General features: G+C 37.6%; 1 protein-coding gene across 1 annotated transcript; it reads right to left on the bottom strand.

The window, feature by feature from the left end:
• Positions 1 to 50: 50 nt before the first annotated feature.
• On the bottom strand, positions 51 to 17,799 carry LOC129187534 (UDP-glucuronosyltransferase-like). The gene is made up of 7 exons (XM_054786971.1): positions 17,299 to 17,799; positions 17,079 to 17,201; positions 9,046 to 10,048; positions 4,608 to 4,739; positions 3,790 to 3,877; positions 3,461 to 3,680; positions 51 to 1,597 (listed from the first exon to the last, which is right to left on the bottom strand). The coding sequence occupies exons 3-7, from the start codon at positions 9,901 to 9,903 to the stop codon at positions 1,315 to 1,317; spliced, it is 1,581 nt and encodes a 526-aa protein (XP_054642946.1). The 5' UTR covers positions 9,904 to 10,048; positions 17,079 to 17,201; positions 17,299 to 17,799; the 3' UTR covers positions 51 to 1,314.
• Positions 17,800 to 25,848: the final 8,049 nt, after the last annotated feature.

The following is a 25,848-nucleotide window of genomic DNA, read 5'->3' as shown; positions in this document are numbered from 1 at the left end:
AAAAAATATATATTTTCTGTTTTAAAAAAAGGACAAAAAAGTGGAAAATTCTTTCACAGCTTTTCATGTTGATTTATTGATCCTGTCAAACTGCAATGTACACATTGACCACTAGAGGGCAGTAAAAAGCCCATAGTTGGCTTCCAGCTTGATTTATTCTAAACTTAAGGGTTTCAAACAGAGTCGGGAGGAAAGACAATGTAAAAAGCCAAAAACTTACCACTTCCACACAGAAACTTCTTCTCACTCTATCCTGTGCTTTAATGGTCACATTTTTTCCAACTCCAGTCGTCCCTCGTTTATTGCGATTAATTGCTTCCAGACCCGACTGCGGTAAGTGAATTTCCGCAAAGGTGGATTCAATGTGAATAAATGGAATATTTTCGTATTTAGACCATCCAAAGCCTGTTTATGACTTTTTAGATACTTTTTTTTTGTACCATTATTAGAGCCATGTAGGCATGAAAACCTCCCCTGTAGTCACATTTACACTCTAGTAGTCTTTGTTTACACCACATTGCTAATGCAAAGGCTACAGGATCACTGTGGGGACATAAGAGGTGGCCACAGCTGTACGGCATGCTAGCGAGCTAGCTAGTTAGCTTCCAGCTTGATTTATTCTCAACTTAAGAAAGGGTTTCAAACGGAGTGGGGAAGAAAGACAATGTAAGAAGCCAAAAACTTACCACTTCCACACAGAATAGGAGGAGAACTTCTTCTCACTCTATCATGTCGGAGATGCAGTGTGGAGGTAATGTATTGCGTCATTACTGACGTCTAGTAGCCAGAATACTACATATAAGTTTGTTTTCAGTAATAATAGGCCATAGATAGTCAACCTCATAACAGCGATCATTAATCGTTAATCAATTTTTGATAGAGTGAGGGAGCGGTATTCACGCCGTGATGTAGCAAAGGACGACTGTACACAGGGTGGGTCCCTGGGGGTCATATGCCCTCGGCATATAAAAAAATAAAATGAATTGATTATTAATGAGTTATGATATAATATACTTAACTAATTTGCTTTGTCACCTGTGACACAAAGCTAAGGTGATGTTTTGTTACGATATCTTAGCATGGATCGGTTTTAGCCTATTTAATGCACAAAATGCATTAAAGTGGACCCCGCTTCTTAACATTTTTCTGTAAGTTTGGGCATCCCTGAACTGCAGCATGATTCAGAACAACAGCACCTGAGATCATCTTAAATGTAAGACTTTATGTCACGCGCGCGCACACACACACACACACACGCGCGCACACACACACACATTGACTCATCATTACAGCTTGATATAACTTTAACTACCATTACTCCGCTTTACTTTTTGCAGTCTTTTTTGCGCAACACTTGCGAGTGCAGAACAAGCAGCATTTGAGAACCAACCACAGTGCGAGCACAACCACAGCGAGCAGGAAGCCAATGACATCCAGGCTGTGGTACTGGAACCAGTTCAGGTCATGAGCAGCTACCCGTAGATGTCCGGCCCCGTTGTGTCTCATGACAAACTCTGTCCAGAAAGCGGCCAGGTCCACAGGCTGAACCGGGCGGTCCAGGTGTAAGGCAGACCACTTCACCATCCTCTCTTTATAACTGCACAGAGGCAATCACGAATCAGTTCAGCAGTAAAATGATAAGTATGGCATAGATCAGGGGTGTCCAAACTTTTTCCACTGAGGTCCACATACTGAAAACTGAAATGATGCAAGGGCCATTTGGATATTTTGTAACACATGTGGATATGCTGAAAAGTTCTATATTTCAAGAAAAAAATGCATCTCAGCTTTGTGATATCGGTGAAAATGCGTATTATTAGTATGAACTTTTTTGCTTTTCTTTTTTCCCATTTTTGCTGCTTTTTTTTAATGTCTTTTTTCTTAAATAATTTTTATGAAATTTGGGTTTTGTAATATTAGAATTTTATTCCCACAATCTTTTGACGTTATTCCCATTATATTTTTCCCAGCTTTTTTTTTTCCAAAAATGTAAATTTTATTTTCTTTTGTTTGTTTAGCACAACTTTTAAAAAAATTACATATTTTTTCTTTAATATTTCAACTCTATGCTACTAAAATGACTACATAATAATTCAATATTACGAGTTTATTCTCGTAAAATTGCTCCTTTTGGCCCTCGGCACATTCCAAAAATACAAATAAAGAGGGAAACTTTTTAAAAAACAGCAAACATGGAAGAACGGGTTGTAATTTTACAAGAATAGTCAAAATATTAGGAAACTAAAGTTATAATATTCAGGGGAAAAGTGATAATCTCTCCAAATAAGTCATAATTTTATGAGGAAAAAATGTTTTGAAGCATAAAGTTGAAATATTAAAGAAAAAAAGGGTGTTTTTGTTTAAAGTCATAATTTGAGGAACAAAAAGAATAAAGATCAACATTTTGGAAAATTAGGTCGGAAAAAGGTTATATTACAAGAATTAAACCGCAATACTTTGGGGTAAAGTCATAATATTGCAAGGAAAACAATTTACAAGTACCGGTATATAGGTGAAAAAATTGTAAAAAAAACAAAAAAAAATGCAAAAATGAGCAGAAAGAAGCGCAATGTAAGGATGAAAATGTCCTAATATGTTTTTTCACCTATGACACAAAGCTTCAGATGGAAGCTGTATTTTCTTTAAAAATATATAACATGGGTTGATTTACAAAATACGAAATATGAAAGTGGCCCTTGCATCTTTTGATGACTTTAAACAAAAACACCCTTTTTTTCTTTAATATTTCAACTTTATGCTTCCAAACATTTTTTCCTCATAAAATTATGACTTATTTGGAAAGATTATCACTTTTTCCCTGAATTTTATAACTTTAGTTTCCTAATGTTTTGACTATTCTTGTAAAATTACAACCCCGTTCTTCCATGTTTGCTGTTTTTTAAAAAGTTTTCCTCTTATTTGTATTTTTAGAATGTGCCGAGGGCCAAAGGGAGCAATTTTATGAGAATAAACTTGTAATATTGAATTATTATATAGTCATTTTAGTAGCATAGAGTTGAAATATTAAAGAAAAAATATGTTTTTTTTTTAAAGTTGTAATATTCTAAACAAACAAAAGAAAATAAAATTTACATTTTTGGAAAAAAAAACTGGGAAAAATATAATGGGAATAAAGTCAAAATATTGTGGGAGTAAAATTGTAACATTACGAAACCCAAATTTCATGAAAATTATTTAAGAAGAAAATGTAAATGTATGGATTTTTTTTTTAAAGCAGCAAAAATGGGAAAAAAAGACCGAAATTCATACTAATAATAAGCATTTTCACCGATATCACAAAGCTGAGATGGATTTTTTTCTTGAAATATAGAACTTTTCAGCATATCCACATGTGTCACAAAATATCCAAATGGCCCTTGCATCATTTCAGTTTTCAGTATGTGGACCTCAGTGGAAAAAGTCTGGAACACATCGCTAAAAACCTCTGCCGTTGTCTTACCCTTTATCATTGATAACCTTATTCAGAGCAACCAGTAGTGCGTCTGTTGTCATATCGAGGATGCTAAGTGTCTCCGCAACACCGCGCGCCACCATACGGAGAACGTTGTCTTCTTGGTCCCCGAACAGTGGAAACATCAGCATGGGCACGCTGTTGCAGATCCCCTCATAGATACCATGGGTTCCTCCGTGGGTGAGGAAAGCTTTGGCTTTTGGGTGGGCTGAGGAGTTCATCAAAAATGAGTTTCAGGTCGAGGTGCATTGCAAAGAACATAAATGATAGCGTGTCTTCGTCAAATGTCACATGTGTTTGGACATACAACACCATACCCAAGAGGTCATTCTGAGGTAGCCACTTCATAAGTTTCACATTCTTTGGCACATTCTTAGGTTCAACTCCAGTGTATCGCCACAAAACCTGAAACGCAGTGTGACACGTGCTTAGTGCTTGATCAACGCCTTCATTTGGGCTGCATGTGTCCCTCGCCACTTTGCGCTTCAAACTATGTCAAGGTTGTTCGTCCAAAAATGTGCAGATTTTAGCACGTTATGTATTTTTTGCCCAAAGTAATCATTTTCAAGCATAAAAATGGCTAAATGAAGTAAAATACAAATATAACGCATTCAAAGACGCTGTAATGATATGTAGCATTCTACACTGGTCACTTGGTGTCAGTAGTGTTGCATGGATGAGACAATAGCTACCACAGGAAATACTATCCAGAATAGGACGTTCAAAATGAGAAACTCTCGCAGGTGAGTCTATATTATGACTTATTTATTTATGTCTTATTTTCTCTTATACTGTCGACTATAGTTGTAAAGGTAACTATAGGGGTGTTATTTCATGTCTAGAGGGCTCTAATAATGTTAAAAAAAAACATATGTAGAAGGCCGTAAACAGGTTTTCTATGCACTAACTACAAACATAGTCAATTTATAAATAAGGAATCTTGCTTTACTTTACTTTCACTAATCATGGTTGCATCTGGAACCAATTAACCATGATAGATGGATAGAGGGATTACTGAAGTGTTAAAATGTCATATAACTGACCAGTATACGGCATCTTCTAGTGTGGTATGTGGTATGTTTGTAAGTCAAGTAGATCCCAGCAAATCCATGTATTGTGTAAATGAGGTTCTTACCCGTTGTGGAATCTTTGCAAAGGCTTCAAAAAAGTGTTTTGCTATCTCCTCGGGCATGGTGGACACCATGGAGCCCAAGGTAAAGACAATAAAGCCGGCCTCTCCTGAACCTTCCACAAACTCCTCCAAATCCTGCAAGGACCAAACATTGTGAACAAGTTAGCCAGCTATGCCACACTGGTCAAAGTGCACAAATCTACTTTACTGTACATAGGTCACATTTCACACTTTGCAGCACCGAAGTAGGATTTCTTTTTTTACAAATGGAATATTTTCATGGTTAGAGCATAGAAAACCTGTTTACCACCTTCTAAATGCAATTTATATTTTTTTAACACCATGAGAGCCATCTTGACGTGAAATAACACCCCTTCAGCCACCTTTTCACTCGTATTACCTCATACTGTTGCCCCTCGCCACTTTCGGTTTGAATTTCGGAGCTTCACTCTATCGCGGTTTTTAAAAATAAATAAACTAATAAATTATTGTTGTTTTGTGGTTGAATACAGCCTATTATTCATTTTAAAATACGCATTTTTAAGCAGATTCTCAGCCTAAATTACGCATTTTGAAGCATAAAAATTGATAAATGTATGAAAATACAATAATGTAATATTTTTTTAATATAAAAAAATAATGTATGAAAAAGAATAATTTCATTTTCGTAGCATGAAGTTGAAATATTCAAGAAAAAAAGTTTGTTTTTTAAGTCAAAGGCAATGAATAAAGTTGTAATTTTTGCAAACTTAGGTTGGGGGAAAATGTATAACATGGGAATAAAGTGAAAATATTAGGAGAAGAAACTAGACAAGAAGAAAGTTAAAATATTTGGAAAATTATACAAAAAAACCAACAGCAGAAATAGAAAACAGAACAAATTTCACCAGAGTAAAGTCAAAATATAAAGAGTAAAAAACAGTTTCCTAATGAGAAAAAAAGTTTTTCAATTTTACGAGAATAAACTTGTAATATGAGGAAAAATACCATTTTAGTAACAATGTTGAGATAAAGAAAAAATACATTATTTTATTAAAAAGAAAAAAGTATGGGAATTAAGTTATAAAATACGAGAACAAAATTTCCCAGAGGAAAGCTGAAATGAAATACAGTCAAACCTGTCTTAGTGGCCACCTGTATAGAACGGCCACCTGCCAATAGCGGCTACTGAAAAATCCCCCGCAGAAAATTTACGTGTTGTAGACCCTGTTTATAGCGGTCACTTGTCTAACACAGCCAGCGGCCACCCATTTTGTCTCCCTTGGTCAATATCTGACCGCATATAGCGGCCAAAATTCCGACTCAAGCAGAAGCTTCATGCACGAAAAAGTTTCATTTTTTAATCAATGAAGCCGTCGTGTGTAGACTTTAATTACTGAGTCCTAGCTCAATCACAATCATTCACAAGATCCACACAAACTGTCAGTTGTTTCACATAAAAAAAAAGCTGTCTTCTTTGGAGCTTGTTGCAGACAGTGACACCGTTTATTTCCTGGTGTGAGACAAGCCTAGTAGTTCTTTACAACTTTTATCCGCAGTCCCACACTGCCCTCTACTGGTCAACATGTAACAGTATAATTATATGTATCTGCAAACACAAGCTTCTAATCACAGACATGTTAATATGTGCGCGCACAAATTCAAAATGGCCACCAACCTGTCTATAACGGCCACCTGTCTATAGCTGCCACTTTTGCCGTTTCCCTTTAGTGGCCGCTATAGACAAGTTTGACTGTAGTTAGAAAGTAAAAAAAAACAGCAGAAATGGAAAAAACAGATGGAATTTTACGGGAATAAAGTCAAAATATTGAGAAAAAAAGTAATAATCAAATGAAGAACAAAAGTAGCAATTTTACAAGAATAAACTCGTATTATTATGGAAAAAATGTCATTTTTAGTAGCATTTCCCCCATATTACAAAGGTGAAATGCAGGTATTTCTTGAGCTACGTACAGCTTCTTAGCATATCTCTATGTGTTGGTTTACAAAATATCAAAGTGGCCCTTGCATCCTTTCATTTTTTAGGATGTGGCCCTCGCTGGAAAAGGTTTGGACACCCCTGCTGTAAGACATAACGTCCTCTGTATATTTCAAATAAAAAGGCTGACTAATTTACAGCCATTCTCATTTATTGCAGTTTATTTCTGTCTTATTTTCTGTTTTTATATCTACTATATTGGGTAATACGAGTGCAAAGGTAACTATGGGTGTTCGTGTCTATAAGGGCTCCAATAATGTTAAAAACCGTATTTAGAAGGCCGTAAGCAGGTTTTCTATGATCTACAAAAATATTTCATTTTTTATAAGGGATCACACTTCAAGGAAATTCACTTACTAATTAATCGCGATAAATAAGGGATTACTTTATGGCACATAAGGGAAAATGAGGCTTGTGCTTGTGTGTGTTGCTGTCTTCCGTTGCTTGGGTAACGGACAGGAAGTGACGTTGGGGGTTCAGAGTACGGCCGCAACAGTAGCCCGTGTGAGGCCTGTTGTTCCGGAGGTCAAGTCTGGTGCTTGTGTGTCTCACCAAACATTACAGTAACATTACTGACACCTAGTGACCAGTGTGGGATGCTACCGTTATCGTTATGCTATTGCTTCCTGGCTATATCGCACATTTTCAGAAATTAATTAATAAGTGAGTCGCTGTTTCATGGTGGACTATGGTTTATTGTTAGTAAAACATATGGAAATACAAGTGATATGTAGTATTCTGGTCACTAGGTGGTAGCAATGACACAAAACATTGAGACATTACCTTACATTACATTACCTTAAAGCTGCATGAAGTCATGAAGTCAGCCATGGCATGTTCGACATGATAGCGTGAAAAAAAAAGTTCTCCTCCCATTCCATGTGGAAGTGGTTTTTGGCTTGATAGCCCTTGAAGCACCCTTTTAAGTCGAGAAAATCGTGCCAAGTGACATTGCTGAATTTAAGAAGCCATTTCAGCAAATATGGTGCCTCATGGAGTTAATACTTTACGCCAGGAGATGGCGGACATCTGTAACTTTAATGTGAGCAACATTTGTGGGCGTGGTTTTATGCAAAGTGTAGTAGTTTATAGACTTTCCACTACTGTGTACTTTCGGCAGCAAGTCCGCCCGTCTTACTTTCGCCGATGCTTTGCTTAACCATGTTTGGGGTGGCGGAAGGGGACGTGGTGGGTTGTCAAAGCACCGCTAATGGAGAGAGGAATAGCGGGAATATAAAAAAAACGTGGGGATAGCGGTGGAGTCCTTGGCAAAAAATGCACTGCTAATTGCTAGATGAGACCTGAGATCGCAATGACCAGGATGAATGGTAATATTCACAGGTATAATAGATAGATAATAATAGATAAGATAGATATATCTGTCTATGTAATAATAGCGGTTGAGGCAGCAGTGGTGTTCATGATACCGCTGTTAGTGTCGATGATAACGGCTGAGTTTGCTTGAGAGATGAGGAAGGGTATCATAAGTGGATCAGACATTTTGATGAGCCGGTATCGTGGAGACAGGGATCTGACATCTGGTGATGTCATAATATGCAAATTAGATGAGTGAATTTACTCCCATCACAAACTTTGGGTCATACTGATGATATTTCAAATTTACATGCCTTTATCTCTAACCATTTTCAAGCTACAACCTTTTGAAATATTAATGTCAAAACTGAAAAAAAACCTTTACCTAAGTAAAGATGACTAAAGGCGTGTTATTGCATGTCTACAGGGCTCTAATAATGTTAAAACTGTGTTTACAAAGTCATAAACCGGTTTTATTTGCTGTAATTATGAAAATATTCCATTTATTAAAATTGAATCTATCTATACAGTATATCGTTGAAATGTATTTATTGCCTGGAGTCTGGAACCAATAACTCCTATAAACGAAATGTATTTGTATTTTGCTTCATTTCGCCATTTATGCGTGAAAATGCTTAATTTACGCAAGGATTATGTCAATTTTGATTAAATATGCTTTTTTTTTTTACGAATAGACCGCAATGAACCACGAAACAGCATGATTCATTAATTTGTATATATTTGGAAAAGTCATGTGAATAAAGTCGCCAAATTCGATGCCAAAAACGGTGAGGGATGACTGTATTTGCAATAGAATGATTTTATCTGCCTTTTTGTAATTTTATGTAGCTTTTAAACACTTTGAATTGCCTTGTGGACCAATTGTGCTCTATAAACAAACTGTATTTACTCGGTATCATGTCTACCGTAATTACTAGCATCGCCCACCTTCATAGCATTTTCACTTCCTGTGTCACCATTGTCTGATGATTTTCTAAGGCTGTACTTTTGTGTTTTTTTTTTTTAAGCTGCAGTGTCACTTGGTATCGCGAGGTCTGAGGGGTCTAAGCTTTCATTTGTAAAGAGGAAGTCTTTACAGAATGTGTTTTAAGTAAATCCAGATGTGCTTCACGGGGGTGAAATACTCACCGCAGGCAGGGGTCGTTTCTTTACGCAGTTGATACCTCCAATGAAAACCATGTTGGGCATCACAGGTTTGGGCCACTCCAGGGAAAAGTCGCTTCTGAGGAGCCAAACAGCAGCGTGGCTCAAAAGGTCCTTGTAGGTCATGCCTTTTTCCACATAGTCACTGACCAACACATCAAAGTGCGCATACGAAATCCAACACACATAGTACTCCACCAGCCCTATGAGGTTGTTTTTCACCCTCTCCGGGAATGTCATGACATCTGTGTTCCCGGAGAAGGCTTTGGGAACATAAGACAGAGGAATGGGACACTGGTTTGCCTTCACGTCCAGGTCACAAGGAAGTCCACGTGTGAAATAAACAACCGGGATGTTGAAGATCCGAGCCAGGATGGCGCCGCATGGGAGGAAAGGGTCTGTCAGGACCATGTTGAAGCCTTCCTTCCTCAGCTGACTCATCAGAGGCTGGTTGTTGAGCAGAGCTTTGCAACCCTTCTCCTGGAACACAGTGAAGTTGACCATACGCATCACGTTGACAAACATAGTCGTGATTTCTGGCGACTTGGTGAACACACTATCCTTCAGCTCGGTGAATTTCTCGTCAAGCTCGGCTTTGGTGTAGGGCACTTTGTAGTGCTGGGTCCTGTAGCTCTCGGAGGCGTTCATCAGCAGGCTGCTCTCAGGCACCAAAACCACCATCTCGTGTCCTCTGTTGATGAGCTCCTTCACCAGAATCTTCATGCTCAGCCAGTGGCTCCCATCTACGGGAATAACCAGCACCTTTCCCCCTTCGATGGACCCCAGGCTGCAGCACATCCAGGCCAGCAGCCCCAGAGCAGGAAATCGCACCCTGCAGCCCATCGCCTCCGTTTCTCCTGTGTTCCAAAAGTGCGTTTCGACTTTTGTCAAGTCCTGTCTTTACATGCATATGTGTGCATGTGTGAGTGAGTGCGTGCCTCCCAACTCTGGGAGTTTTATCAGGCGTCGATGGCATGTGATGTAATCACTGAAAGAGAGAGGGTGTAAGGTTTCACAGCGGCACGCCACTTACACATTCTCTTATACCCTTTTCTCTATTTTGGATGATCTTGTCACGCTCCTGTGTACTCACTGGCTGTTGTGTCATGTTGCATGTCAGGAATGAGTAATACGTGCCTCCAACATTTCAGAAAGACAAAAGCTGTCCTTGTGCTTCTTATACAAGTAACGCAAACATTGTGTTAATCCTTGTGGACAACTTGTACTTGTTGCTTGTTAGTTGGTAGTTGGCAAAAGATTTGCAAGTCACGATGGCTTTGCTTTCAGGTTAGACGGCTTACTGATTAGTGCAAAGTTTACTTTGAGCGTGCCTTCGCTCCCCCACCCCAAGCAAATGAGCATGACAGCCCACATATCTACTTTCATCCTCCCCCCCAGTGGATTTACACTCTTTCTTTATGACTTTTATGGCCGTCCTTTCTCTCACTTCAATTGTTGTGTCACCCGATGTTTGCCATTTGCCACAGATACTAGGAGGCTAAGATACTAAGAGTATTTCATCGTTTCAGTCTCTCATCCACATAGAAACGGCGTTCTGGGTGCCCTGAAACGGTTTCCAGAGTCGGAAAACCTGAAAACGCCGGTTCGTCGTTTCCGTATAGACGAGCAACCTGCAGCTTTTTTAAAACGATGACGTCAGTGAACCGTCGAGCCAACATAATATCTGACTATTTGGACTGGCATGACGCACCCCGGTCAACATTCTCCTGATGTTTTGTTGTCTTATATTCCAAAATGACTCGCGGAAGTAATTCCACTCTGTCGTAAGTCTGGACGAGCCTTGGAAACCAGAAGTCGACGGACGTATGCGCATGCGTTCCTTTCTTCTTCTATAGTTTGGTGTGTCACGTGGTACCATCTGCGTGTCTCTTTACAGCGCCACATGTAGGTGTGCCTTGTGTATTGCATCGTTTTCACTCTGATCCATTCCTGTCTGGATGCATCTATTTACTAATCCAGCACAGTGTGGATGCAAACTTTGACGCCAAGTTTTTCCTCAAATTGTGTGTGAAAAGTCTTATTCTTGTGTTTTAGCCTGTTATTTGGTCAAGGAGTCAGACAGGATGAGATTTATTAAATACGATTCATCATGGTTTACAAATGAATTCATCATGATTCATCGCCATTTGCAACCAGCGTTGCCACTTTGTCGCTAGATCTGGCGACATTCCAACCCCCCTTGACCACATATTTTCTCAAATCTAGCGACTTTATCGGACATTGTTGGGGAGTTTTCTAATACAGCGAAAGCACGTGTTGTTCTGCATTCTGTGTTCTCACCGAGCAGCGGCGGGTGCTGTTGACAAGTCTAGAGTGCCTTCATATAGAGAGTTACGACAACTGAGATTACGCTGCCATGTTGGGGCCAATTCAAGCGTGCGCCTTGCGTGCACAGTACGACAATGCATGTAAATTGCAAAGTCTCTGCACAAAGGGACGCATGCAAAATGTCTGTTTTATAATTATTTATAGATCTATATTTTCCAATGTGTAATATGGTATAATTTGACTGACTTGACTGCATGCATGAAAACATTGTTGAACTGTTATGGACATCATGCATGAATGCTTTGCCAACTGCTTATTAAATTAGCAAATTCAGTCTACATGAAAAAAATATGAATTCTGTTGAATGTGGAACAGTTGCATTAACGTCAACATTTGATTTCAACTGTAAATGGAATAAAAAGCAGAATTTCACAATACATTCAATGCCAACAGATTTCAAAATGAATGCAGTTTTATAAGTTTGCTCCAGATCATGGATTACTTTATTTGCAACCAGAGGTGATTTACACAAGGATCATTCTTAACTCTAAGCATCCATGACTGCCTTTTTTTTTCCTTTTTTTATAGTATATTTTAGGTTTAGGCTACTTTCTTATATCAAAACAATTAAGTAGAACACAACATTTAGGTAAACACACTCTCTCCAAAACGTGCCAAGCTCATCAAGAGATGCCTTAACTTTAGTAACATAGCCCCAGGTGGCTACCTGCCTACCTCGCACAGCTTTGAAGACGAGTTCGGCTTCCAGCCCAAACGGTTGATTTTATTTTCCCAAATTGTCCGTCTGTTGACGTCTGAAGGGAATCTGTAAAGCTTGAAACCCTTGTCATGTCTATTTGTGCATCCAAATGCACAATAACCCGGCATTTTCGGGGAATAAACAAGAATACGGCCAAGAATACTGTAAAGATACTGCTACTCCTACTCACGAACCACATCTGTCACGTCAATGCGAGCCATAGAATAAACACAGCATCATCTGTTATTCGCTGTTCTCAATCGCCAATGTGTGATTGCGCTGGCCGAGATAAAATATTTGTTATTTCATTTGGATGAAACGATGGACAATTTGAAATGAACGAACCAAGTTTATTTGTAGTTCTAAACGTAATGAATTTTGTCTCTCCTACGAGATTATGCTTTTTTCCTACAGCATTTTACGACATGATACGCAAATGACATGCAAATTAGACGAAGGCGCCATCTTCTAGGACAGCCAGTGGCTGCTTTCCTTATTGAAAAGTTGACAAGTGTTTGCAACTACAGTCAGTTAGCATACCCCAAATTTTGCCTCAAAACATGTTTTTACAAAGTTTACATAGTGTTTTTTGTATAGTTTTAGATGCATAAAAAGGTTAAAAATGCACATAAATGATAACTGAAAAGGATAAATGAACATTCACTGAAGAGGTGATTGTTGATAAAGGAGAGGTGAGGTGAAGTGGCACCAAGACCAGCACACACACCACCTTCCTGTTTTGCCATGAGTTATTTCCTGAATTCATTAGTTTCTCACCTTCATCAAAATGCTGCCGCTTGCAACTTTCTTTAGCTCCATTTTGGTAATCATCTTTTCCCATAAGAAACAATAGCCAGTTAATCCGTTCCAGAAAGCCAAAAATGTTAACACAAAACATGTTTTTATAGTTTTACAATGACAGTTTTACACTTCTAAATGCATTTAAATGATGACTGATAAAAAAAATGTTCAGACAAAACACGTTTTTATAGTTTAACAATTCTAAATGCATATAAATGATGAATGAAAAGGATAAATGAACATTTAAGGTTACTTTCCCCTTCACCGAAGACGTCATTGTTGCCAAGGACACGACGTGGACACCACCTTCCTGTTTTGCCATGAGTTATTTCTTGAATGAAATAGTGTTTCTCACCTTCTTTATCAAAATACTGCCACCCCTTGGGTTATTTGGCAGCTGTGATCAAAAGAAAACCAGAGACCTGAGGTGAGAAACACTATTGAATTCAAGCGATAACTCATGGCAAAACAGGAAGGCAGTGTCCACATTGTGTCTTTGGCAACAATGACGTCTTCAGTGAAGGTAAAAGTAACCTTGAATGTTCATTTATGCATTCAATGTTCATTTTTATGCATTTAGAATTGTAAAACTATAAAAACGTGTTTTGTCTTAACATTTTTATCTTTCTGGAACGGATTAATGTAATGTCACTAACCAAGGTTCCTCTGTGTGATTAAATTGTTGCAATTTCCATTGTTTTGTTTATTTTTACTTGTTTTTTTGTTGCAGCAGAGTTCACAAAGAGCACGCAAGCAATAAAGAATTATACTGTAGCATTATTGCATAATCTAGGAACAAATCTGTATGTTTATGTTATCTTGTACCTTCAAAAGGCCACGTGTGTGCATGTTGTACTGTGACATGTTGCATAATGTAACCTAGCGACCTAGCATAACCTCCTCAGGTGAGTTTCCTTTGTATTGTATTCATGTATTGTTGCATCAACAAAAATTTCCTCCTAAAGTTTGAGGGTGTTTGACTTTAAACACACACACACACACACACACACATACATACACCCACATCTGTTCAACAGGCATACTAGTGTGCGCGTGTGTTCCTCGGTGTCCTGTTTCAACCGCATGTGCGCACACACCCGACATGCACGGCACGCACACACTCACACAGACCATTGTGAAGTGGCGTGAGAAGCCTACAGAAAGCGGAAACAGACTTTGGGAGGGTGGATAACATCACACAAGCATGACATTTGCGGAATTCAGGACTTGCGGCAGCTTGTTTGATGACTACCAATTAGCAAAAAAGAAAGACACACCTCCGTTATTATTCTCGGCGCCGATGGACATTGTTGTTTATCTGGGTAGCTAAAATAAAAGGTACTTAGGACGTTTTTTAGTCAACTTTATCAACTGGCAATTGGCATTACCTTTCACCGCAACACCGATCATTCAGAGACGTAACAGCAGATCTGCGTGAGTTGATATCTATTGTACAGTATGTATTATACTGTACATAATATATACATAATAATATCATATATCATATATTAATAATATAGTATTATACAGTATATTGTTTTATTTGCAAACTCGGGGACTAAAACCCTTGGACAGAGGAAGATTTTGGGGGCAAATGAACGATTTTGAATGAGTAAATTTTGATTTTGTGTATTGTTGCACTGTTAATTATATTACATTATTTTTTATTTTATTTTTATTATTTAAATTCTAAAAAGATATATAATAAAAAAGAATAATCGTGTTATTTTGTTGCTATTGTGACATTGTCATTGTATTGTATTAAATATTGTAAATGCAAATAAGTATTTTTTTTTTTGCCTAAAATAAAATACAAAGCCCAAAGCACGTGTCATCTAATTAATACCATCGCTCCTCTTGCAAGTACTGTACTGTAATTCATTAAAGACACCACCTTGCATGATAGAAATAAGCAGAACAACTCCAACTAGGACCGGAAATAATCAACACAGTGAGAGAAATTTCTGTAACAGTGTAGAAGTGCTAAATAAAAGGTCGCATGAATGCTCCGATGTGACTACGCCCCTAATTAGTTTGATATATATATCATGGAAAAATGGTCTTTCACTTGTATAGTGCTTTTCCACCTCCATGGTACTCAAAGCGCTTTGACACTGCTAGCACATTTACAAACTGATGACGCAGCATCAGGAGCAACTGGGGGTTCAGTGTCTTGCTCACTTCGACACGATCACGGGAGGACGCAACCTTAAGGTTGGGAGAAGACCATTCTCCCACCCGAGCCGTGCCGCCCCAAAGTGTTTTTCACTGTCTTTAGTCGTGCTGAAAGCTGAGGTGTCTTAAAATGAACAAAACACCACCATCTCTAAGGAAGGCTAAGCCCGGAGGCTAGGCCTACAATCTTAAATAAGCCCCTTTTGCTGATTTAGTTATAGTAATTTTTGTCTCCCTCTGTCGGATAAAAAAGGTAAATGCAGCTGTGTCATTGATACAGTACGTCTGTCAACTAGTCGTGTTGTTTTAGCCTAATCAAATTTACTTCAAAATACGGCCCATACACCAATTTATTGCAACATAATCTGATACATATGATGGCGTTTTTAATCAGACCTCCCAAGTTTCATGAAAATTAGGCGTGAGGGTTGTGTGGCGGGGAGCAGGTAGCAGCGTTTGCGGAGTTGATTAACCCGGAACATCCCCTCAATTGTTTCACTGCTGTGGCGCGGCGTGACTCTGTAATCAGCCAATGAACTTTTCAGCCCACCTTCGTATATATCCCCCCCAAATGTTTTGACTGGTGTTAAGAAAAGCAGCAAATGGCCCCTCCCCCCTTCAAAGTAAGCGTCATGGCAGAAGATGAACACAGGAGGGCGCCAATTGCTCATAATAAAGAGCTACGGTATTGAGGAGCAGCTGGAAATATGTGACAAAAACAATCAAGAGAATTACGAAATTATCATTATCAATAATATTTATACATAATATAATAATATATATTTCTATCGAAAAAATTATATATTTATAATATTATATAATAATATTATTATTATAAGTGTGGATTTTTTTTTTTTGCATTAATTTACTGTAAAGTTTTGGGCCACCACTAGTCAGAGCAAACAAACAAAATTTTGGGAAAATTTGGTTGGGAAAAAGCCATAATATTACGAGAATAAAATCAAAATATGAAGAGAAAATAGTCGGAAGGCTGGGAAAATAAAGTAAAAAAAATTTTTAGAGGCATAAGGTTGAAATATTAAAAGAAAAAAGACGTTATAGTTAAATTGCAATAACTGAGAAAGTAACCAAAAAAAGCATAAAGTTGACTTCTTTGGGGGGGAGAAAAATGTTGGGCAAAAGTTATAATATTACAGGAATTAAAAAAATATGTTATAAGCATAAGGTTGAAATATTACAGAAAAAAAAGTTTTGTTTTTTTTCCAAGTCGCAATATTGTGAGAAAAACAAAACAAAGCAAAAAGTTGCAACTTTTGGAAAAATAGGTTGGGAAAAAGTTATAATATTATGAGATTAAAGTTAAAATATTATGGGAATAAAGTAATAATAGAAAAAAAGTTAGAGAAGAAAGTTGGAAAATTTTGTAAAATAAAAAAAAACAGCAACAAAAATGGATAAATGAGCCAAAAAAAAAGTGGCCGTGGGAAGCTTTCAGGTACAATGATTAAAATAAAAAAAAACATTTTAAAAAATACATTTGTAAATAAGTACATCAAATTTCATGTAAGTGTATATAAATTTTGGAAATATTTTGGAATTTTGGAAATATGGGAAATATATGGAATATGGAATATTATTATATATTTTTTAAAAATATAGTTACAAATCCCATCGTTTTTGCATGTATATGTTGTTTGTTGCGAGCCGTCCCACTTTGTCCGACGGTCCTTGAACGCACCATTGTGTGTGCGCTAACTTTCTCGCTCGACGAACAGATAGACTACTATACTGTATGTTTACCGTTTTTCTCATATTTGGTCTCAAATGCTGATACTATGTGGGAATGCATAAAGGTAAGTTTTGATGACATTATTGAGTGCTAATGAGTATATTGGTGCGAGCATCACGCTGGCTAGCATCAAGATAATTGATGCTAGCACACTGCTTTTTAACACACACACACCAAACAGCGACATAATAATCTTCTCTCTGAAAAATAAACTTCAATAATAATTGATAATAATTGAATCACCATTGCATGGTGAACCTGTCATCTTATTCCCCTGTAGAGGTGGCAACTGGCAGTACCTGCATGGTTGGCATCAAACAAACACACTGATTCACACTGTCTCCATCCTCCAGGACATTTTTGTCCCTAAAAACAAAAAAGGACAACATGACTTTGTTCAAGCAGGGCACTCAATGACAATTGACAATTGAATTAAATATAAAAAGAGAGCATGTTGTCCTACCTTCTTAAAATCTTGTCCCAAGCTAGTCTGAAAGCATAAACTCCTCTTCTCCTGCCAGATCTCCTTGTAACAGCGCACGGAATCCATGACCCCTGTAGCCTTCATCGGGGCTTTATAGTGTTCATTTTCACCTACATGATGATGGCTTTCCTTTTCTTTGTCTCACTTGGGAGACATAATGCACAAAGTTAACTATTCTCTTGAGGGTAGCTGCGCCAGGCGCACAATAAAAGACAAAAAGCATGAAAACAAATCAATCGGGACTCTTCTTCCTCTTTCCTCATGTCTTGAGGGGTTAAACGAGGACTCGAGTGCATTAATGACCCAGTTACTGTACCTGCTATGACCGAGTGGCCCACCTTCATTTCACTTCACACAGCTCACCATTCAGTCCGATTTTTAACATTTTCCAACTTCGGTCGGATTAATGATGTGTCTGACACACAAAGTCAACAACTAATCAACTATGGGCGCTTTTTTTTTTGGCTTAAAGCTTTGGAAGAACATAAATAATTGACCAATAAAGTCAAGTGCTTCTCAAAAAGTGGAGCGGCAGTTGACTTCAGTTTACATTGAAGCACTATAAAACTGAAGTATGTCAATCATGGCTTCCATAAGATACAAAGAATTTTTGTGTGACACTCAGCATAAATGAAATGCATTAAACAAATGCCAATGTACACTGGAAATCCCATATACTGTACACGCTAGTGATTAGCAAATATGGCAACCAATGAAACAGATGATGCATAACAAGCATAACACGCTTTCAGGCAAACATTTTCTACGGCTCAACAAGAGAGAGGCCTGGCACATTGCACGTTTCAACAGCAGTAACTACTACAAACTGAAATGTATACTTTACAGAAAATCTGAAAAGAATTGACTGGGTTAAACCAAAAATGATAACCACTCTTTTGTGAGATATTAATAATACTTGCTTTTACAGTAGTTTTGTTCCATGTTGCAAATTATTCAAGAATATTTACTCAAAATCTTAGTAAGACATTCATTCATTGAAGTCACTGTTAAATACATGCTAATATTGCAATATTCATTATTATTATTACCGTAATTGTTTTTTGTTTCCGTAATGACATTGTTCCTCTTTGTTGGTGGTGATATTTTTGGCTGCCAATGCAAAATGGAGTATTACACATAGCGTTGCATCTCTATCTATCATAGGAAAGGTTATATTTAGTGTGCATACAAATATATCGCATTTGTTTTGGTCACAAAGATGAGAGCACGTCTGCTGTAACAACATTCTTGTACATTCTCCTTTTTTCCATCTGGGTCAACTGGACGACAGCATCAGACAGACAAGCATCCAGAGTTGGGACTTCATAGACAGATTCCAGCCAGGGAATCCTTTTATCATATTTATCACGTGTGTGTGTGTTTTATTTGTTCAAAGAACACGCACCGAACGATGAATAACTCAAAGTCTGTCTCCTTTCTTCCGTCTAATAACAAAAGCGCTGATGAGGCGTATTTCTGAGCGTTCTGTATGCTTTTTTTTCAATTAGAGCCGCAAAATAAGACCTGCCATCTGGTCAATGTGCCTTAATTACCTGTTCCCACGCCATGTTCCCATCGGCGCAAGCTGCACTCATCACTTGCGGTGTCTCGTATCGTTCCCACAGGACTCATACACACTAGCTCACACGCAGCCCACAGTCATATGAGCTACCGTGTTTGTGTGAGTGCGCTGTCATCTGCATGACAGTCTACAGCCACAAAAGCTTTTTGTCCGCCAAAGTGAAACTCAAGTTTCTAAACGTTACACGCAACATGGGCGTCGCCTCAAATGGCCCCTGCAGAGCATTTATATATATATATATATACTGTATATATATATATATATATACATTATATAAAATCTCTGCATATTATATATAATTATTATTTGTATTATATAATAATATATTACATATATTTTAAATAATTATATATAAAACATAGTAAATAATAAATAAAATCATTAAATTTGTGTATGAATATGTACAGTATGTACAGTATATATATAATACAAGTTATAATCATAAATTCAGATCATAATGATACATAATTATAATTCTTTTACTTTTGTTTTTAGACATGTTATTATTACAGCATACATTTTTTGTCATTACATTATTTACTACACATTTTTGACATTATTATGTATTTTGAATTTTTTGACTTGAAAATGTATATTTTATCACAATGATGATGAAAGGGGCAGAAATTCCAGTGTTATATGTCATGAAATGTGGGCCTTTTCATATTTTTTTTTTATACTTTTATAAATATAGCTGTCATATAAGTGAAATGTCTAATTTTGTGAACAAAATGACTCTATGTCTCAGTTCCTTAATAATGTCCTCGGAAATGCAGTTTGCACATATAACTATGTATATTTATGATTTTTAAGAAATTGCATACGGGTTATGGAAAAATAAAGGCTGTGTTTAAATTGGTCAAATGTGGCATCCATGCCACCAGGAGACAGGAAAGTCAAAGCATTTGGTTCTTGACTGACTTTCCGAGTGTTCCTCGTGGATTTTAATGAGGGTAGCAGCCAGGACATAGTCCATCATATTACATAAACATGGAACGCTGCAGACATTTCTTATGATGTAACAATAGCTGAAGTCTCTGAACAGCATGTGTCAATGTGGGGATGTGATTAAAAAACAAGACAAGGATGTCATCAGGAAAACACACGCTGCTCATGTCTTTGACCTGTGGTTTACCTCAAACAAGGAACACACAAATCCACACTAAACACACACATTTCAGACGGTCTTCTATTTCACCAGCTGACAAAACAAAAGGAAACAAGCTCTCACTCTTCCCATGAAAATGGTAGTACACTGTGTTGTTCAAACCTACTGTATCCACTCTCAAGATGCTTACACTCAAAGGTCAACAACTCAAAACACAACTACACCACCTGCAGAAAACATGTCTAACTTATGTTAGGTTCGCTGCAGACTCAAAATTGATACAGTGATCCCGCTTCTGTCACCAACCTGTCTATGTCCAACAGCTCATCAAGTCCTGGCCCACTGTGTTTTCATTACATTTGCTTGAGTTGACGTCAACCGCTTTTCTCAAGCTAATATTTGCGAGCCGAGTTGTCATTTCTTTTTCTTGTTCCATTTATATCGACACTGACGACTTCTTCAGCATGAAATAACTACTTTATCGTTACACAGCATCAAAACGTGACATCGTGACTTCCTGTTCAGTGCAAAATAAGCTTCCAAATACAGTAAAATCATGGCAGTAATACAAGATTGGACGCCCATATATATATATAGTATATATAATGTATATATACTATATATATATTTTTTATATATTTTTTTTAGATTGTTAGCCACCGGGAGAAAAATATGCGCATGTACAAAGGCTTTACTGTATAAATTAAATAACCCCCCCCCAAAAAAAACAAAAAAAAAACAGAGCAAAACGTAAGTAATAAGAAAAAGTGTAAACGTTGATAATAATGACTTATTAGAAAAAGATGTCTTTAAATATATGTAAGAATTTTTTGGGCCTTTTTAAAAGAATTACACACATATACATCATGGCCTGTTATACCATAAGTAGGTAATCATTTATAAAATACGTGACAATACAGGTAAAACGTACATGTTTATGTCTTTATGCTTGACTGATAATATTTTTTCGTCCAGCAATGACACTTTGTTTGGCGGTCCTTCAACGCACCATCGTCGTGTGCTGAGACGCAAAAGTTTGTTTTCATTCATTAGTGGCGAGTACCTATACATTTTACACGTAATAAGGCAAATGAGCCATATTTAGAGCAAAAGACTGGATGTGAACATCGGCAACTGAAGAGAGGAGGAGCGCGGTCTGTAGCTGAATCTAATCCAATCATTACAACAGTCACTTTTATTGCGAATGTTGAGCTGAAATCAGAGGAAAACACCAACGTCAAGCTAGCGGGAGGGTTTTGGAGGGGGCGCAGTGTCAAAAATAAACATTTTTATGTTTTTTTTTACCATTCCTTGTGGGAATGTGTACTGCATACACTACAGAATGAGTCACCAGCGTAGCCGTGAAGTCAGAGTGTCTTATCATCATCATAGTGTTGTGTACGTGAATGACAAGACATCCAAAGCTGATCCTGTGACATCACTTTGCTCCTTTGGTGGTCCGCTTCTTGCCTCGAGTAGCAAACAAGCTGGTTTTTGTTGGCGGGAAGCCTGATCTTAGCTGGGAAATCTGCCAGTTTTACTGTGGAAACTAAACTATCTACACACGGCTCCTCTCTGATGTTTGCGCCGTCATGTTCATGTTCCTTGCTCGGGGGTTTCACACACACAAGGGCTTTTTCACACACCTTGACATACGTTCATGTGAGCGGAGATGCTTTAATTTGAGAGTTTATAAGCATATTTTTTATAGGGATCTGTCACATTTCCTGAACTGCTGCTTTCATAGTGTGTGGAATTTTGCTTTGACACACTTTCCTGCTGCGGGCTGGCATCACCTGTGAGCACACACACACACAAACACACACACACACGCAGCTGTAGGAACTTGTCAGCATTTTTCTGTCCTTCTGAAAAACAAAAATTGTGCCTTTTAAAGAATTTTGGGCTATTTTTAAGCCCGGGTTGTGTTGACAGGAAGAGGTTCATTTCCAGCGTGTTTATCCAAAACAATTTCTTGAGCAAAATATGTTACCGCACTCTTGATAAGGATTCATTTCGCATATGTTGCCTGACCCTGCCTGTATGTACAACAACACGGGTGGCGCTGAATGAAAACTTTAATTTGCACCAATACAATAAATGTAGTAAATGTAGTGCTGATTTCCTTATAGGCTTAATCACATGGTAGGTAATACATTAAATAAATCATAAAAGAGAAAATATTTTCACAAAAATAGGTTACGTGTCATTCATTTTTCATCTTATTTTTTTAGCTTATCGTCTATTTACCCCACAAAGTGAAATGATTATCTTAAATGTATGAAAGGAAATGAGGACATTTATTGATCTTGCTGAGCAAACATTAAAAAAAAATTGAAAATGTCATGTGTTTAGCATGTTGGCCACACAGATCGGGAGATCACAGATGGAGATCGGAAAGATCTGGGTTTGAATCTCCATTGGGCATTTCTGTGTGGAGTTTGCATGTTGCGTACGTGAGTTTTCTCCGGGTACTCCGGTTTCGTCCCACATTCCAAAAACATGCATGTTAGGTTAATTGGCGACTCTAAATTGTCCATAGGTATGAATGTGAGTGTGAATGGTTGTTTGTCTATATGTGCCCTGCGATTGGCTGGTGACCATTCCAGGGTGGACCCCGGGTGGCTGGGATAGGCTCCAGCATACCCCGCGATGGATGGATGGATGTATCCATCCATCCATCCATCCATGGCCTCTAAAAATCAGGTATTCGGGGATTATTAAAGTTTATTTTACATTTATTTTAATATTTTACATTAACAAACCCAATTTATCCCAATTTAAAATGAAAAAGTACACTTTGACCTTTCGCGTCTGTACAAAAAAAAACAGTAAAGATAACAAATAAAATTTGTTTTCATTTCGTTAAAAAAAAAAAAAAATTAAACAATTTACTAGCGGTGTAACGGTTCACATGGATGTATGGAACCGTTTCGGTTCTGCATGTTCGGTTCGGTCCACTTGCATGCGGTTTCGGTTATAGTTTATGCTATTTTTCTCATTAAATTTATTGTTAGAGTGATCTAAGTGCTTCACGCGAAACTAAAGTCCCGGGCGAGTTCACACACGGACGCCTCTGAGTGTCGGACACTACTGACTGAGAGGGAGGAACGCTAGTAGCTCGCAGGCGTGACAAATGGCATCATGGCAAATGCAAGCGAGAAGCCTGAGCCGGAAGCCGGAAGACCCTCCCATCTCACTACGGTCTCCTGTTTGGGAACACTTTGGCTTCCAGCTCTGCTTGAGTGTACTAACACTCAGCAGCGTTTACTTGACTTTTTGAAACAACACGTAGCCCCAATGCACTGCCGTGCAAGTCAATTGGTGCCAAATATTTGCATTGTTTGTCCGCATGTGCCAATACATGTGCGAGATGCACCTTTACATCCCACATGCCCTAACGCATAAGAGTTAAGTGTGCATTTGTGCACGCCCTGCGCCTCGTTCATGTGTTCTCTGGGGCGTTCATGCTCATCGACATTCTTTTGTCTGCGGCTGCTTTGTTCCCCTGACAGTTGTTGAGTAAAACAGCCGTGATTTGCTGCTGGTTTTGTGTCTCAACGCAGTCGGACAATATAGCTTGGGTGGCAGCCACGTAAGCCACACAAGTGCCAAACAAAGAAGTGCTGGGACCTCTAATCAGCGGGACAAAAGGGTGCGTAACCATCAGTAAAACTCACCACTTGCTCTTCAGAATGCCACAGGTTATGTCACACTACATACGGCAGTGCTTCTCAAACAGGGGACTTTCAGTATCAGTGTCTTCATGCATTTCCTGCAGCATGGTAGAGTTCATTATGACAAGACAGCTATCCCAGGACAAATCAATGATGTTAAAGAGAGGTTTTCTTGCAGAGGAATGTGCAAATACAGGTCAACGCGCAATGCTTGTCCAAAGTGCATCCCGTGGGCCAATTGCACCCCGCGAATATATTGGCCCGCAAAAACAAAAAAAATACAGCAGCAAAAATGGAAAAATCTGCAGTGATTTCTGCCAGTCATTTCAGTAGCATAAAGTTGAAATATTAAAGAAATAAGATGTTATTTTTTTTATGTCATAATATTATGCAAAAAATTGAACAAAGTTTTAATTTCGGAAAATTTGGCTGCGGAACAAGTTATAATGTTGTGATAATAGTGAAAATATTATGGCAATAAAGTCATAATTACGAGAGGGAAATTTACAAAGAAAGTTGAAATAGTTTTAATAAAAAATAGAAATAGAAAATTAAAAAAAAGAATGTAAAAAATAGCTGTAATTTTACAAGAATAAACTCAAAATATGAAAAGGAACTAACTTTGTAACGGGACAAAATAAAAAATAAAATAAAGTTGACATTGTAATATTGCGAGGAAACAATTTATGAATTTATTTAAGAAAGTTGAAAAAACAACAGCAAAAATGGAAAATCAGCAGTAATGAAGAAGAATAAAGTACATGTATCAAGAGAAAAGAGTTGTAATTTATCTAGATATTGATCTAAATATTACAGAAAAAACACATTTTAAGTCATAATATTATGAGAAACAAACAAAACAATGAATGAATGAATAAATTATTGGAAAGTCAGGTTGCGGAGAAAGTTATAATGTTGCGAGAAGAAAGTCAAAATATGAAGAGTAAGTAGTCGTATTCTAAAGAAAACAAAAAGTCGTAATTCACTAATAAAGTCCAAATGTTATGAGAATAAAGTCATAATATTACATGAAAAAATTACAAAGATTTGTTGAGGAAGAAAGTTGAAATATTTGGGGGAAAATAAACAGCAAAAATGGGGAAAAAAGAAACGGTATACAGTATACACACTATATTCTTAGCAGACCTACATGTGTTGCTACAAAATATCAAAGTGGCCCTTGCATACTTTCACTATGTGGCCCTTGCTGGAAAAAGCATGTGCACCCCCTGCTTTACATTCTCGTGAGGATAGAGGCGTCTACGTGTGCACCTGGCTCCTGCTGCCTCTTAAAGAGCAATGGAAAAACCTGAGGTTTCGAAGACATATAGTATTTTTGCTTGGCAACTGAATGCTTCTGCTGATGACTGGCTGCTAATAAACAATATATCCAAGCTTCATTTCTATAGGATTGTCCTTTAAGAAGGTAGAACACAACGGTTGCTGAAATGTGTGAAGTGTAAAACTGTTTAAATTATGGCTCTTTGTTATAGCTCACGTTTCCTTTAGACATGAAGGGAAGAAATATAGATTTTATATATATATATTAATGTGTATAAATAATTGTGGTAATCTTTATAGTGCTGTTTGGGAGTACATTGGCCTATGAGGCAGAGATGGTTGAGGCCCAAGAATTCTACCCAGCAACATGTGGCTGGCTGGCGTGTGCTCGAAAAAATGATTCAACCACTTCTGCTGAAGGTCATTTTTGGATAGTTTGATAAACATTTTAGTTGTCAAGTTTTAAATAACATCTTTTTCATCCGACGAAACAGACAAGTACAACAATATTGTGCAATATCCGAGACAGTGTACGAAAAATTTTGGCAAACGTTTTAATAGAAAACAGAATAATACAAAAACTGACGCCTTCAAAAACAAAAGTTTGACTGTCTTTCCAATGGAAGATACATGTATTTGTTATGTAGCCTTTTTTTCTTGTAAAAATATGACTTCGTACTCAGTTTGTCTTGTAATATTACAGTAATCCCTTGTTTATTTCGGTAATTGGTTCCAGACCCGACCGTGATAAATTAATTTCTGTCAAGTAGGATTACTTATTTATAAATTGAATATTTTCGAAGTTAGAGAATACTGTAGAAAACCTGTTTACAACCTTCCAAAATACAGTTTTTAACATTATTAGAGCCCTCTAGAGATGA

The sequence above is a fragment of the Dunckerocampus dactyliophorus genome, chromosome 9, assembly GCF_027744805.1.
Source record: "Dunckerocampus dactyliophorus isolate RoL2022-P2 chromosome 9, RoL_Ddac_1.1, whole genome shotgun sequence".
NCBI lineage: Eukaryota > Metazoa > Chordata > Actinopteri > Syngnathiformes > Syngnathidae > Dunckerocampus > Dunckerocampus dactyliophorus.
The sequence above is the reverse complement of the archived record's forward strand: the minus strand, read 5'-3'. Positions and strand labels throughout refer to the sequence as shown.

Coding starts and splice junctions, on each gene's coding strand:
- LOC129187534 (XM_054786971.1), bottom strand. CDS start 9,903: ATGGGCTGCAGGGTGCGATTTCCTGCTCTGGGGCTGCTGGCCTGGATG. Junction 4,740..9,045: donor AGAAACGACCCCTGCCTGCG/GTGAGTATTTCA, acceptor TGGTCCTTGCAG/GATTTGGAGGAGTTTGTGGA. Junction 3,681..3,789: donor ACCTCAGAATGACCTCTTGG/GTATGGTGTTGT, acceptor TGAACTCCTCAG/CCCACCCAAAAGCCAAAGCT.